This window comes from Xylocopa sonorina, chromosome 9, assembly GCF_050948175.1.
Source record: "Xylocopa sonorina isolate GNS202 chromosome 9, iyXylSono1_principal, whole genome shotgun sequence".
NCBI classification, from domain to species: Eukaryota; Metazoa; Arthropoda; class Insecta; order Hymenoptera; family Apidae; genus Xylocopa; species Xylocopa sonorina.
In genome coordinates, this window is record NC_135201.1 from 2,256,114 (window position 1) to 2,272,178 (window position 16,065).

Here is a 16,065-nt window from a genome sequence, read left to right on the forward strand (position 1 = left end):
ATGATTAAATGGGTCCCTGCGTAGTCACCTCCGCGTGGTGGGCCTAGGTCCTTGGTAACGTTATCCGAGAGATTGCCCTCTCGAAAACGATATTAATGTGGATTCGATTTCTGAACTACCAAGACATTTAAACTGATTGCATTCTATATTATAACTTATAGAGTCTCCTTACTTCTCATATAGAACTCATAGATTCATTTCTAAGAATTTTCTATTGCTTTCCATCTGTTAGGACCCATTGAAAGCTATTTAGGAATATGTTATTAAAGCCACTACTTTCGAAGTTGAGGTTTAGTTACTATTTACTACACATACGAGAACCTGTTAAAGGTCTATGTCGTTAACTTTGAACCTTTTCTGTCGTTGTCGTATTGATCAAGATGCGGCGCTTTTTGGGTTTATTTAGAATTTCCGTGTACGTCACCCAAGGGTAAGATTCGTTCGGGCAAAATAGCTTTACATTACACAGTGCATGTGTTACAAAATGTACAACGATAAAAAGCAACGCAAGGTGCGATACACGATTTATGTGCACAGACGTACACTGCTCGATTATTTTCTACTCCTTGGGTATTCCGACGTACATTTATTTCGCTAATTATAGCTTGTAAAAATAGGGAAAGCCTCGTTACCCTGGAAACAACACAGTAAATTTATTTCTCATTCCTTTAATTATCGATACGCGCGTATGAAAAAAAAGCATTGAAACGAGATATCTCGTGATTCGTGCGCCATGTGTCAGGCCCTTCGCAACACATGTCAATGTATTCGGTTGTGTTTGGACAGTCTAATGCAGCATTACCATACCAGCAACAGTCCAACTCAAGTGATTCGAGTTGAGAAGATAGCTCGCGACTGTATGCGACAACTTTACGCTATCGTAAGGTATGAACGGTTCAGTGTTTAATATATCGAGCATACTAAAGGCTTTAATGCATTTCAATGACAATAAAGGTATAACTTTGTGTATGTTTATGGTTTTGATAAAGACAAAACAAACATAGTTCAATAGAAGCATTAGTATATTTTAAGTGTTCCAATGTTAAGTCGATAGGTATAAATTGTTCTTATAATCATTACTTAACATACGAATGCAGTATATGAAAATATATGAAAGCATTTCGATAGTGTTTGGGAATTGAAATTAAGTACGAAAATTCTAAGATCATTTCAAATTGTGCAAATTAGTCTGATTCAGGATCAATAATGCGTCCTCTAAGCAACTCTAAATCGAAATCCCCTGTCCTGATGATACTATAGATGAATGGATGATTCAGTGACAGGTCTATGGGTGATTCCAGAAGGGATCTGCGCCCCGGTACCAGTCCTGAAACAAAAACAATATTGCATTATCTTTAATAATTTCTTTCTTCTCTTTACCTATTTCACTTTTCTGTTTATGATACGTACTTTCTATACTACACAATTAACGCGTTTACGTAAAAATACGTTATGACATTAATATACAACAACAGGAACAGCAATACAATAAAAAAATGAGGAAATATTACTTAGTAGAGCAATCCAAATATTGGAAAACGTAGGGTCTAAATTATTGCTTACATGCGTAAGAAATTTAGAATATAGAAGATTTAGAATATTGGGCACAGTACTCTCCAAACTGCTTAACAGCTAGGCAGAATTGTAAACTGAACACTGAAATTGAGCTAATAGCATAAATTCTTTGATTTTTACCTTTACTATATGCTGCTAAATTTGATGGAAATACATAGACCACGGACATTATTTATAAGTAGTTCATATATTATATTACCACGTACGTTAATTTGTTTATGCAATCATATTGTAACCTTCAAGACGAAGAGTGCTACTTAAATGTATATAAAGAATTTCGAGAGTAGTGTTATGCTCAAATTCAATATTCATTGTGGTAAGATAACTTTTAAATAACTTACGACCAGTCTGATCAGTATGTCCAACCCCAGGAACTTCAGTGCCTTGTTCATCAACTTCGATTATTACTTTCTGCAAAACTTTACTAATATGCAGGTGTCCACTGGCGATTCCAGAAAAGTCAGCACTCTCGGTAAACGCGTCAATTAAGCCCAGCTATATATGTACATATATAAAAATAATTAGAGCATAAAGAATGTTCATATTTTGTATGATTTCCATATTGTATGGGTATATGTATATGTGTACACCTTTTGTAAAGCAGGCGTAACATCTAGTTGTTTTTCCACCCTGAACTTTGGTAAATATAGTTTTAATGGGGTGTCTTGCCCTTGATTTAGAAATTCGGTTAATCTCATGTTTTGTAATTTCCCTTCAAGTTGCGCCAATCCCTCAATTTCATTTGGAATAATTATAACTAAACTTAATTCATTGGCCTAGAAAAATTTATTTGTCTTATTTTATCATTCATAAGCACCGAAGTGGTAACGAATTCAACAACTGCGACAGGTAAAATATTCATTCGATACATTATGAGTTTTCCTTTGAAGCTTACCTTGTAAGGTATTACAATGAATTTTGCATGTAAATCAGCGTGTTCACCATACTGGTAAGTACCTTGTCTATACATTGTGGGTACATATCTTACTGTATTGTTATCAACATTGAATGCCAGATCCTGTGTAAATTGAGAATTGAATTTCTTTTCCCACTGTCCTTTAAAATATACTGCATCAACTAGCACTAGTTTCGTCTGTTTATCCAGATCATCTGTTTAAGAAGAAGTACAGATCGATGAATTCTTTCATCCAATTTATAATTTTCATTAATTGTGCCTTTACAGCATTTCTCATTAATTTCCATCTTTATGAAATGGAAAAAATAAAAATTTACGAACCAGGTATAATGTTATTAATAAGATTATTCGTATTTCGCCTGACCCATGTATTAATAGTATTTCCAGTTATTTCAGGTTGAGTAAAATCTACTGCTTGTGCAACAGAACGAAAGTAATTATCTGTTAAATCTTTGTAATCTCCGTTCACAATAAAATGTTTAGCCGTGAACATTTTGTTAGTAAGAGCGAGTTTATTTTGTCGAATGTTCTAAAATAAAGTAAAAAAAAAAAATTATATATATATATCTATGAGACATACATAATGTAAATTAAAAATAATCGTGGAAATAAATTTTTTCCAAATAAAAAAAAGAGAAAAATTACATTAAATAAATTAATAAAATTCTTACATTTAGGTCATCAATAATTACTTGATAACCAGGCATGTCAATTTTATCTCTAGGTAAAATATTGAACATTGTTTTAAATTGACTTAATGTTTGTCCTTGTGCTCCACAAGCAGCCATAGCCAGAGTAACACCCGTAGTGAACGGGGACGTTATAAGATTTGTTTGACCTGGATTTCCTTTTGCAACAGTCTACATAAAGAATTTTTATTCTTATAGTTTACTAATTAATAATTCGTTCTTCTTAGTTTAACTCTAAATTTTGTTAAAATCTCATTATTAACTTATCTTACATGGAATAACGAAGAAGAGAACAGATTTAATTTCTGAACGGTTCCACTGGCACTCCCTTCAGCTGACACTGTTTTTAAGGCAACCATTGCCATCAGCAGAGTTTTTAGTACTGGAATCATTTATTGCCTTAGATTAGGGTATAACATTTTTTTTTATATACATCTTTTTACGTATGTACCATTTCACTCGATGAATTAAGGAGCAGTGAGTACTTAATTGTATTAAGAATGGATGTTAAACTGATTGCACTGTTCAAGTTATTAATAACAAAAACAATGAGTATGTGTCGGTCTGAGTGGCGTTCAAAGTGTTTGATGTTCGTTACTGATTTGAACCTACTTTACATTTTTTACCGATTGAATAACCAATTTGAATGTCTTTCTGATTTTCGACTAGCCTTTTCCGACATAAACGTCCATCTTTAAAGGTGAATGCGTGCGTTACTGTTTAAGACACTCGGATTCGTCGATTACATAAAAGCTGAGAAACGATGGTTGATTTTTAATTGGCAGATAATTGCGTGGTACAGAAGGGAAAAAGGTTGTTCTGGACTGAAGGTCACTTGGTGCTACTGTTGCATCACCAAATGATGCGCAAGGAAATTTGGAGAAGCATTGCTGCTGCTAGGACTAAGTGTATTGCTACCGTGTGTCTTAAAAGTTAATATAAAAAAACTATTCCGCATTATCTACGTATTTAACGTAATAAATGAAACGAATTAGACCATCGTTCGCTATTTGTTTATTTTATTAGTCGTAAAGCATATCCATGACTATTTTGCAAAAAAAATTTAAGCATTACGTTCTATTAAAATTTCAATTAAGAAAAGAATTATTTGCACGTATACACGCGATACATATCGTGTACATTTACACGAATACGTATGCGTTTATGCGTAAAGGAAAACGAGTTCGACATTTTCCATCGATGCATGGGTATAAGAATAAATAAAATCTGGTCACGCAGGGACGAATTAAGCGGTAATCGACTTAAGCGGCTGCGTAAATCTATAAAACACGTATCAAAGAAAAATGTTATTCTAGAATAACAAATTCTCGTCTCATTTTGTTGGAAAATATTCCGTGACAATAGCAAAAGATTGAGAGTATAAAAGATATTAAATGTCGAACTGATATATCCTTGTGTTCCTTAATAATAGTTCTCAAATTCTGTAACGTAGGAGTACAGAAATTGGAAAATTTCGATATAGTAACATAACCGTTACGATATATTTGCATGCCTTTATAAACTAATTTCTAACAATGCGTCAGATATAATTTATAATTAATTTTACAATCACCGTTCATCGTATTACATATTATGTTCGTAAGTTTACTTACTTATATGCATCTTGCCCTTTATTTGTCCAACCTATTACCCTCTTGCAAACCTGAACTCAGACTGTTAGAGGATGTAGCCGTCTGTTTATATACCACAATAGGGAAATTTGGGCAAGGTGTAGAGATGGGAGGATCAAGCCTATCAAAGGTCGACATAACTGAACAACCAATCATGAAGCGTGTATTCTAATGGTTCTCAAAGTGGTGGATATAAATTTTTAGATGGCCGAGTGGGAGAGAATCGGTAATAGGTAAATAATAGAATATCTATATATAGTACATCTTAGTTGGTGAAATTCGTAACTAAATTTCTCATTCAGGTCTTTAAATTATTAGATCGTGAAGGATGAAATTTGCAAAAAAAAAAAAAAAAAGAAAGACGAAGTAGGCTCATAACTTACAAATATAAGAAATTATTTTATTCATCAAAGTATGCATCCATATTGTCTGTAGCGCCCGTCACCACCTGACAACGATGAACCCCGACCGAGGCCGTTGTCATTTCGCAATTCGAAAAGTTTCAGTCGGGGTATTTAGCCCTACGGGCGACACTTATAGCGCGACGGATATCATAAACAAGCGGCGCCGAGCTGGCCATGGAATTTTCCAATAATTACCGAAGAGACGCGATGAAAATTACGTAGGCCAAAAGACCCCCTACCATGCTGGCCGAAAAGAACCCTACGTGGTGGGAATGCAAGCTGAGAAAGACACAGTCGACAACGACGACGCGAACCGAGAGCATGAGCTCGAAAGCGAATTTAATAAAGAAAAGGGAACAGCACACTCTGCGTGGTGATTAGTTAACCACGTCCCAACTATCTCACATTGTCTATACACTTTTGCCATTTAAGCGCCAGTTGTTCAGTCCGGTGCTTTAAAATCTTCTCAATTATTACTTGTCTTTTTCCTTTGTTACGTCTTTGATTTCGTCTTGCGTAGTTTGAAATACCGGTTGAAATACCTAGGGCGACACGACTTGTGTTGATAATTTTAAAAGATCGTTGAGTGCCGAAGGAAAAAGAGTCCTCAATGAATCCAACTCTAAATTTCTAAACAATGTATTCAATCTGTTTAGTTGACCCTGGCTGGTCTTAATATAATGCAACATTGACTATTTACAATATTATTTATGCTCTTGATTTCGAGTGGAAGGTCGTACATTTTTTAAATCGTAGATTCATTTTTTCATAAATAAAATTTTGCTTCTTTGAAAATGATGCAAAACAAAGGACTCAAAAAATGTCATCCCCTTTTAGCCTGTATTCTGAATATTAATAACATTTGTAGTATGAAATTCACTGCGCATATTTCCTGTAAGTTGAATCACCCTCAATTTACTGTGAGGCAGAAGGAAGAAGAACGTTACGGGTGTAGAAATGTGTTCAGACGTGCGGAAAGTAATGTTCAATATGCAAGAAGTCTTTCTTGCACGCTCACTTTGCACGTTAACGTTAATCACGAGCGAATAGTTAAACAATATTTGAGATGGTTGAATGTGTTACTTTAGAAAAATTGGTGAGAATCTGAGTCTGTTTGCTTCGAGCAAACGGTTGTAATAGTTTTCATAGGGCGTTCTACTTTTTTACAGGGGGTTTCACTTACCGTAAAAAATAATGCTCTCTAATTCGTTTACTTGCATTTTAGTAGGAAGCCTGGAAGGGTTTTCTTCAATTTTCTTTATCGAGCAAAGTTTGAGGTAAAGTGACATTTATTGTCTAGCGATCACTCGCAGGTACTAAATTCCACTCCCACGTGACACGAACTAACCATAGCGAAACATAAAATTTCCGTTCGCGAATCGTTTGTGTAACTGATAATAAACAGGTAAAAAAGGTAGTCTGCTCTTAACAAGAGGAAAAAGGATAAAAAAGGTATAAAAAAAGGTAGTCTCCTCTTAACAAGGTTTTGTAAGAAAGATATCTTTCCTTCCCTGCTCGCCAAGCGTAGCCAAGAATTCTTTTTCCTGCCATCGATTTCTGCGGCGTACACGATGGTTGTAATTAATTTAAAAAAGCCATAATCGCTTGTTTTCACTACTGCAACCATAAATTTGCTATTAGCTCATGGTATGGCGACGGTCCAATCGCGCAAAACGAACATCTATAGAAACAGCTGGCCATTTTGTGCCCTCTGATCATTAGCACATGGAATATCTGATCAAGTTTTCGTAGTTACCTAATTGAGGAAACGAGGAACCACTTTCTAGATATCTTTCTTCTTCCATCTTTTTAATTATGTAATTACATAATTTCGAACTCTTGATTGTCAGATATTTCGTGTACTAATGTTCAAAGATTACAAGATGGTCAACTGTTTCTTAGGAGCGACCGTTGCATGATATTGGCTCTTTAAATTCACCCTTTTGCAAATCAAATTCATCTTTTTGCAAATGAAATGTATTATTTAAAAAAACACAGCACATAAGCTAAGTAGTCAGAAATGAAAAATTATGAATTATCTGGTATATTCTGACTTTTAATAATTATCTGTACCTTTGCATGAATGAAATTTTTTTATTTCTGTAGTTTACATTTGATGTTTGATTTACGAAATAGTGAATTCGATGATTCGAGAAAGGATGAGATTGATCTGACAACAAGCTGTCCAATATTAAGTTGGTGGACAGCGTCGCGAGCAACCGCGTTCGGTCTGAGCCTTACAACCTCGGAGAGGAATCAACCACGCGAAAATTCCGCGTGGTAGCTGTGACACAATCTATTATTGCCAGCGGAACTGATCTTATGTTCTGTTAAAAAAAAAAACGTGGATTTCGATCCGTAGGACGAACAGTGGCGTAGTTCTGCGTCGACAATTAGAAAACTTACCGTAGTCGTTAGATGAAACAAATTTGTGGAGTCTACGCGACAATTGCAATTAATCGGACCACACTTTCTCGTCTTTCCTTTTTCTCCAGCTCGTCGAATAAAATAGCGAGTGGGTCGTTCGCAGGAGGGTTTCGAAAGCCGTAGCGGGTCGTGGATAGCGCTCGACAAGGAGGAACGAAATGTGCCAAACCAAACAGAGAGAAAAAAAGGAAGAGGGAGAGAGAGGGGGGACAAAGTAAAATAAAATAAGATAAAATACAAGGAAACAAACAAATGGTCATTACCGAAGTGCCGGAAAAAATCTAGATAAAATGATTTTCGGAATGCAAAGTGAATAAAAAGTAGCTTAATCACCTCGCCTAAAGAGGCGAAAGTTAGTCCATACGATTGGATCGAACGATTGGATCAATTTGGTTTAATTTCTTTGTTACGTATGGTCTAATCGTGTTCACATTACGCGTTGCATTGCCGCGTATCAAAAGGCATTGCATTACATTAAAAAATGATATACAAGACAATGATACTCGATGGTGATAGTATCTTTTAGCCGTTGCGTATCAAATGGTCGTTTCAACAATTTTCTAATGTTTCTTTGCAAATCGTTGAATCTATTTACGACATGCATTCACTTCCTACGAAACGTAAATAAAAATGACGAGCAGCACGATCAGATTCTTCATTTGGTCGATCCATCATGCGGTTCTAGTCCTTGGCAAACGAAGCTACGCAGTGCCGACTGTTTCCAGGCAAAATTTACTCCGTTTAAAAGGTTTAACGCGAATCTCGTACGCACAATCACGCCTATTCTACTTAGCATCATAAAATGGGGGCTCTCCGTTGGACTGGTCGTTACGATCCTTGATTGAAAAAAATTGTTGCGCGTAATTGAACATCAGCTGAGCCAGACGCAAAGGTGAACAACGACAGAACCGCGACGAGGATAAAGCGTTGCGTCAGGGAAGCTGTCTGTCGTCGCGTATTCGACTTCCTTGGACCTTTTAACCACAGCACCTAGATCGTAACGCAACTCGTATGGTACACATATGTATATCCACACGTGAACGCTTGTTTATACATATGCATACGCGTACAGCGACACACACACACACACACACACACACACACACACACACACACACACACACACACACACACACACACACACAAAGAGTCACAGACAGAGACAAATAGTTTTCTATACACGTATACAGATATACACGAACAGGACTGCACATACCACGACCGAGTCTCGATAGCCCGATAGCGTTAGACGACTGACCTCCGAATTATAGTTTATTCTAGCCACCGGACGATCGTGTACGATGGTCAGCTGCACGTGTATCGATTAGCAAGACAGAGACACGACGAAAATTTAGAAGAAGAATCAACCGAATCAATTAATACTTACGTGTGTGTGCTCTAAAATGACGGAAACAGGACGAGGAAGAAGAAGAAGAAGAAGGAGAAGCAGAAGATGAAGAAGAAGAAGAAGAAGAGGAAGAAGTAGAAGAACAGTACGAACGGTATATGCATATATGCGTACGTAACATACGTGCACACATATACATGTATATACATGTATTAAATGAAATAAGATGTATAATAGGTGGATCGCGGACGCGCACGTAATCAGAGATATTAAATGTGTTGTTCAGTGTACTTGCCCTGTGCCTCTCGAGTCTGTTCTTTTCCCCTAAAGGCGGTAATGCTTAATCGTCTATTTAAACAAAAAAGAAGAAATTACACGTAAAAAGCTAGGAAAAAGTAAGATGTATACATCATGTATACGTACATATTATATACGCGTATGCGTGTATATGTATATGTATATATTGTATACGCGTGTGTGTACATGTATCGTATACATGTGTGTGTGTATACACATTATGTACACGTGCCGCGCACACATGCGTTGCACGTCGAAAAGTAACGAGAATCGACGAGAAGAAAAGAATACGTAAACGAATATGGTGGAGGTTTGTCAGGGTGTAGAAGAGAATGCGAAGGAAGGAAGAGAAAGTCCGTGGAAGACGAGTAAAAGGAAGGACGACTTAGATGTAATGTCCCAGACAACCAGCGATTGTCGCGCCAATGACACCGGGTGGAACTCTAAGCACTGTGCTGCCTCTCAGTTCTCGTAACAGCACAGTGCTAGCACTGGAGCGACACTGCGTGTCATGGTACTATCAAAGGACCGCGATATAGCACGGTGGCGACACGGCGTGCCAATGACACTACTATCAGCTCACCATAGTGACACGCGTGGCAGTGGCGTAGGCTAATACCCAGACAACACAAGATAAGATGGTGGCGACATCATACCGGCACTGTAGCGACACTTCCGAGGAGTGTCAGCAGATCCGTAGTCATCTACGTCCGCATTCGTTAGCTAAAATGCCGGCACGCAGTGGCAGCACGTTCTAGTCACCAGCGTAGCACGCGTGCGAATGACAGTGCGCCATCACCAGCGTGACACGCGTGTCATCGTTCCATTCAAAAATTTTTTCTGCATTGGCGTAGGCGTCACATTTGTTAATGGGGAACCACCTGTTATTCCGTACAAATTAAATACCTCAGAGTTTAGATATCCGCATACGAGTACTGACAGACGTTTTGGTAGTTCTTTGCCAACATTTATAGTTACTGAGAGAGCCATATATATTTTTTCAATTCGTCAGGAAAGTTCACGCCAATAGAGAGTATTAAATACGATGGCAGCATATTGTTTAAGGAAATGTAATAAATGATACATTTACTTATAAAATGTTGAACTAATTAAGTTACGTTTACTTGACTAGGGTATCACAATTTTCAGGTGAAAATATTGAATGTAATTATTTGTTTTCCTTTGGTACATATATTCTTGTAGTAAATGGTTTTATCGTTTGTAAGGATTATTAAATATAAAATATACCTTTGTTACATGAATTTTTAACGATGAGTTGAAAAAAATATTTATAAAATAAGTGTATGTATTTTTACGATAAAGTAATTAACGACTTTTCTGAAAAAATCGCTGTATTAAGTTATAGTTTATAGAAAATAATAAAAATAAGTTTTTCTATCTTTCTTTCGTGTCAGTGTATCTATTTTCGAATCAAAATAAATAAATTGCTTAGTTTAGTCATTTTTAATATTCGTTTATAATTTTTATGCAAACAGCTTCTTCATTGGTATATATTAGCCCACGCCACTGGCACGCGTGTCACTATGGTGAGCTGATAGTGTCATTGGCACGCCGTGTCGGCCTTCTGCTATATCGCCGTGCTTTGATAGTGCCGTGACATGCAATGTCGCTCCAGTGCTAGCCCTGTGCTGTTACGAGAACTGAGAGGCAGCACCGTGCTAGCACAGTGCTTAGAGTTCCACCCGGTGCCATTGGCGCTACAATCGCTGGTTGTCTGGGTATATACCAATGAAGAAGCTGTTTGCATAAAAAGTATAAACGAATATTAAAAATGACTAAACTAAGCAATTTATTTATTTCGATTCGATAATAAATACACTGACACGATAGAAAGATAGAAAAACTTATTTTTATTATTTTCTATAAACTATAACTTAATACAGCGATTTTTTCAGAAAAGTCGTTAATTATTTTATCGTAAAAATACATACACTTATTTTATAAATATTTTCTTCAACTCATCGTTAAAAATTCATGTAACAAAGGTATATTTTATATTTAATAATCCTTACAAACGATAAAACCATTTACTACAAGAATATATGTACCAAAGGAAAACAAATAATTACATTCAATATTTTCACCTGAAAATTGTGATACCCTAGTCAAGTAAACGTAACTTAATTAGTTCAACATTTTATAAGTAAATGTATCATTTATTACATTTCCTTAAACAATATGCTGCCATCGTATTTAATACTCTCTATTGGCGTGAACTTTCCTGACGAATTGAAAAAATATATATGGCTCTCTCAGTAACTATAAATGTAGGCAAAGAACTACCAAAACGTCTGTCAGTACTCGTATGTGGATATCTAAACTCTGACGTATTTAATTTGTACGGAATAACAGGTGGTTCCCCATTAACAAATGTGACACCTACGCCCATGCAGAAAAAATGTTCGAATGGAACGATGACAGGCGTGTCACGCTGGTGCTGGCGCAGTGTCATTCGCACGCGTGCTACGCTGGTGACTAGAACGTGCTGCCACTGCGTGCCGGCATTTTAGCTAACAAATGCGGACACAGATGACTACGGATCTGCTGACACCCCTCGGAAGTGTCGCTACAGTGCCGGTATGGTGTCGCCACCATCTTATCTTGTGTTGTCTGGGGTGTTGTTTTAAATTGCGGCAACGACATTGCTTAGGGCATGGTCCATACGACCATCGAGAAGCGTCCGTTTTGTCTGTCTGGTATCGCGTGTGCGTGAATTTTCTTTTCCGAGAAGTCCAATCGTTTTGATTCTTCACTCGAGTTTTGCAAAAGTGCGGAGAAACGGGGGTAAATAATGCGGCGAGATAGGGAGACGAGAGGGTGCATATGCGTGCATGTGCGTGTGTGTACGTAAGGGGTTGAAGGGGGAAGGAGGGGGAAGCACGACGATAGAAGGGTAGAACAAGACTCAATATGTATAAATGTAATAAATTGAATGACGAAGAATTGACGTTGAATTCGTCTAACTTCTTCCTTTTTACGGATTCGTGTGCAGACATTAGTAGGGAGACACGGTAGTGTCGCCATTTATGTATGCAATGTGGTGCACAAATAACTTATATTCTTAGGAAGCATACGGTCGAGCGTTCTTTAGGGATTTCAGGTTGTGCGCACGTGAATTTCAAGTGAAAAGAGCCTTTTTAGTTGATCTTATCATTACTCTATTTCACTGGGAGGCATAGATTTTCACTAAGAAACCCTATTTCACCCTTCTTTTTCTTTTTCACCCTCTTTCTCACTTATTTCACTATGCTACAGTTTCATTATTTCCATTTACTTATTCAATTTATGGTAAGTATTATAATTGTTGAAAGGAACTGTCATTGTTTTGGTATAGAATACAACTGTACGTAATACTACTGTTTACAGGTTTAATGAATGCTTGAAGAAAATCATGATGTCAACGGTGAATTTTAAATTCTTGCATACATCGTTTTATATTTCATTAAAGTACTTGCCCAGTCAATAATTTAGCACAGTTCTTATCAATAATACTAAAATGTAATCACACGCTTCTCCTAAATGTTAAAGTAGTTGTATAGATTATTGTAGAAGGTTGTAGTAATTCTTACGTCTGACTAGATTCGATTTATTCTACTGTGGCGGTTTGACGATTCCTTGCACGACTGATGAAGTTACATATGTTACGAATATTTTTATTATTAATACTATGCGTACACAAAATTATCATCCGAGTATCAATTCCTTAATATTTAAAGGTACTGTTTCTTACTGAAAAGAATGTTTGAAATCACTGTGATATCAGTTTCAAATTTATATTACATTTTGAATTATCTCATAGAAATAAGAATGGCGAACGTGTTTACGATTTTTCTTAGTTATTCATCAGAGTTTCAATAATAATAGAAATGAAATTGCTTGACGTGCACTCTTCAATTGTCACGCTCGAATTGCATAAAATGATAAGCGGCAATAGATGAAACTGCTGAATATATGAAAGCTATATTTCTTTATTTACTATATAATAAAGTACATATATAATACCTTACATACGAAAATCTTAGACCAACATTATATTATTAATTATACACTACGTCGACAAATTCTTCGAATTCTCATGCAGCCTGTCCATTCGGTCGATAAAACCACGCAAGAATTTCTGCGATCGATTAATGATTACTAAACAACTATTTCGAAGGAAGTTATCTGCTTTTCTTACTTAGGGTACCGTGTACCCTAACTCGGTAGATACAGGTGTACTCTTTGTTACCACTGTTTGAGCGAACCATTAATTCGATTATTTCATACGCATTCTTCGGTTTGTTCTATAAATTACACGTAATTATATGTATGTATACATATCTCATAAAATTCATATCGTATTGAAGTAAATCTCATTTTACTTGGACTTCGAAATATTGTACAGGAGGGCCAGTATTGTCGTACGTAAATTCGCCAAAGAAGAAAGGATCTGTATCGTCTACGCTAGTTAAGCCCTAGAAATATATTCACCAGCGTTAGAAGAATTCGTGTTATACTATAGCATATTGTATTTAACTCTTTGATTACTATATTCAAATATTCAAAATACTGAAGCAATCACCATAAGCGCAAGTTTTCCAAGCATCATCTATGCGCCTTCAGCCGTCTACAGGATTACAAGCGTAATTTTTCTAAGCGCCTTTAGGCGCCTACAATATCACAAGTGCAATTTTTGTAAGCATCTTTAAATGCCTGCAGTATAACAAACGCAAAGTTTCCAAGCGCCTACAGCATCGCTATGCAAGCTTTTCAAGCGCCTACAGTATCGCAAGTGCAAGATTTCCAAGCGCCTACAGTACACAAGTGCATGCGCAAGTTTTCTAACCGCCTACAAAATTACAAGCGCAAGCGCAAGTTTTTCAAGCGTCTACAGTATCACAAGAGTCTTTAGGCGCCAACTGTAGTCAAAGAGTTAAAGCAGAGAATTTTCTTTCATTCGTATATATATTTCGTTCGATATAACGTTTATCGAAATACAAAATTCTTTATTGTAATAATGTGCTTAAATAGAAAATATACTTTATGCTTACCGAAATAGAAAAATCCTTTGGTGCAGTGCTCGTTTCCCCGGTAGGAGATATCGACTGTGGAATGTGTTCGAGACTTACTCCAGACACACAGACCGGACCAAGTAATTGTATAACAACACTTCCGCTGCTGCCTTTGAATGCCCAGCACTCGCCAGGAAGAACACCAGTCTGCACGAGTAAAACAAGCAAAACACTGAATATTTCAAACGAAATACAGTCAACCCCCTTACAATTATATTATACCCCCTTATAATTATAATTTCACTATTCATACAAAATGATTAGTTCTATACAGAACAAAAGGTACAAGAAGTTGATAGAATTAAATACTTAAGCATAAATTGAATACTTTAGCAGTTGCATAATTTTTACTTAAACTTATTGAACAATTCAACTTTAATATCATGAAATGTCTAATCTCTTTAGGGACACTGATTTCTTAGAAAATATATTCATTAAAATCGACTGTATTTTACATACTTGCTATTTTATGTTATAATGTTCGAATTTTAACATATTAAACGTACGCGTTGATCAGTGTCTCTGAAAAGGTTTAAGTAATTATTCGTTAAACGTGAAACGCTTTAATTACAATAAATTGAACAAATTAAATTAAGCTCATAATTGTAAATATCATTGGTACTTTAAATTCACCCGTTTGCAAGTCAAATTAATCCTTTTGCAAATCAAGTACTTATGCTTAAATATTTTATTTACAAAAAAAAGAACACCAAATGTAAAGGTAATGAGAAACAAAAAATTCATCGAAAAAGGTTCGGATATTTATTTAAAAGTAATTACTAATCCACGATTACCTAGTTAGTATATATCAATGAGAAAACTCGTTAAGTTACTATCGGCTGCTATAGCAGAACCATTACCATACATATATGTGTGTATAAATTATATTTATACACAATTTTCATAAATACATACTATTAATTATTAAATAATTATGAGTAATGTAATATGTACCGATTTTAATCGGTACATATTAATGAATGAGATTTTTGACATCTTACTATCCAGTTTACATTTGCTGTTTCTTTTAAATGAAATATTTAAGTTGAAACACTTTGTTAAGTCCCAGTGGACTTTATTGTTCGAAATATAGCCACATTTGGCAAACAGATGTCCGTAGCAGGAATAATCTCCAAAAAGCCACTACTTTCGAAGTCGAGGTAATTACTATTCACTCCACATACCTACTAAAGGTCGTTGTCGTTTCTTTAAATCTTTGTGCCGTTTTCCTATAAATCAAGTCGAGGCGCTTTTTGGGTTTATTGCTTGCTACGGTCAAGATTAGGACATGCGGAACTCATGTGTGTGTCACCCGAGGGTAAGACTGGGTACCTGCGGGTGACCGACGGTTTGGGGCGGTTACTTTATCAGAATTTGCAGTAACCAATAATAGTCGACAGCCGCTTCCCTCACCAAACTTCCAAAAATGTGTAAGGACGAATCCGCATGTTCTAGCTAAAAAACACACCCACCGGCGAGCCTTTAAATACGCCGGAATAGTTAGAGAGCCATGAGAATAACAAGTACTTGTCGAAAATCAATTTGTCATGAGAATCAATGTGTCGTGAGAATCACAAGATTTTGTCGTAAATTTGCTGAGTGTGTAACAAGAATTTGTCGAGACTCAAAAGGAATTTATCGAGAGTCTTAAAGGAGTAACAACCGTACGATATACATACACAAACCTTGTCGACTACAGTCCCCAT

At 36.2% G+C, this 16,065-nt stretch overlaps 3 protein-coding genes across 3 annotated transcripts; all 3 read right to left on the reverse strand.

Moving 5' to 3' along the window:
* Positions 1 to 1,791: 1,791 nt before the first annotated feature.
* LOC143427179 (serpin B3-like) lies at positions 1,792 to 2,778 on the reverse strand. The gene is made up of 4 exons (XM_076901109.1): positions 2,757 to 2,778; positions 2,471 to 2,685; positions 2,166 to 2,351; positions 1,792 to 2,070 (listed from the first exon to the last, which is right to left on the reverse strand). Exons 1-4 carry the CDS (start codon positions 2,776 to 2,778, stop codon positions 1,792 to 1,794), a joined length of 702 nt encoding a protein of 233 aa, XP_076757224.1.
* Positions 2,779 to 2,804: 26 nt separating this feature from the next.
* LOC143427180 (alaserpin-like) lies at positions 2,805 to 3,572 on the reverse strand. The gene is made up of 3 exons (XM_076901110.1): positions 3,453 to 3,572; positions 3,163 to 3,351; positions 2,805 to 3,020 (listed from the first exon to the last, which is right to left on the reverse strand). Exons 1-3 carry the CDS (start codon positions 3,570 to 3,572, stop codon positions 2,805 to 2,807), a joined length of 525 nt encoding a protein of 174 aa, XP_076757225.1.
* Positions 3,573 to 13,356: 9,784 nt separating this feature from the next.
* Positions 13,357 to 14,610, reverse strand: LOC143427181 (SUN domain-containing protein 3-like). Its single transcript, XM_076901111.1, has 4 exons — positions 14,554 to 14,610; positions 14,339 to 14,506; positions 13,670 to 13,762; positions 13,357 to 13,591 (listed from the first exon to the last, which is right to left on the reverse strand). The coding sequence occupies exons 1-4, from the start codon at positions 14,608 to 14,610 to the stop codon at positions 13,469 to 13,471; spliced, it is 441 nt and encodes a 146-aa protein (XP_076757226.1). The 3' UTR covers positions 13,357 to 13,468.
* Between the last annotated feature and the right edge of the window lie 1,455 nt (positions 14,611 to 16,065).

Bases quoted from the DNA above. Each gene is read 5' to 3' on its own strand.
- LOC143427179 (XM_076901109.1), bottom strand. From the start codon at position 2,778: ATGGAAATTAATGAGAAATGCT. The intron at 2,686-2,756 runs GTAAAGGCACAA...CTTCTTAAACAG, and splicing joins GGAAATTAATGAGAAATGCT to ATGATCTGGATAAACAGACG. The intron at 2,071-2,165 runs GTGTACACATAT...GTACATATATAG, and splicing joins TTACGCCTGCTTTACAAAAG to CTGGGCTTAATTGACGCGTT.
- LOC143427180 (XM_076901110.1), bottom strand. From the start codon at position 3,572: ATGATTCCAGTACTAAAAACTCTGCTGATGGCAATGGTTGCCTTAAAA. The intron at 3,352-3,452 runs GTAAGATAAGTT...TTCTTTATGTAG, and splicing joins TCTCTTCTTCGTTATTCCAT to ACTGTTGCAAAAGGAAATCC. The intron at 3,021-3,162 runs GTAAGAATTTTA...ACTTTATTTTAG, and splicing joins TAATTATTGATGACCTAAAT to AACATTCGACAAAATAAACT.
- LOC143427181 (XM_076901111.1), bottom strand. From the start codon at position 14,610: ATGAATAGTGAAATTATAATTATAAGGGGGTATAATATAATTGTAAGG. The intron at 14,507-14,553 runs GTATTTCGTTTG...TTACTCGTGCAG, and splicing joins TAATTGTAAGGGGGTTGACT to ACTGGTGTTCTTCCTGGCGA. The intron at 13,763-14,338 runs GTAAGCATAAAG...ATATATTTCTAG, and splicing joins CAAAGGATTTTTCTATTTCG to GGCTTAACTAGCGTAGACGA.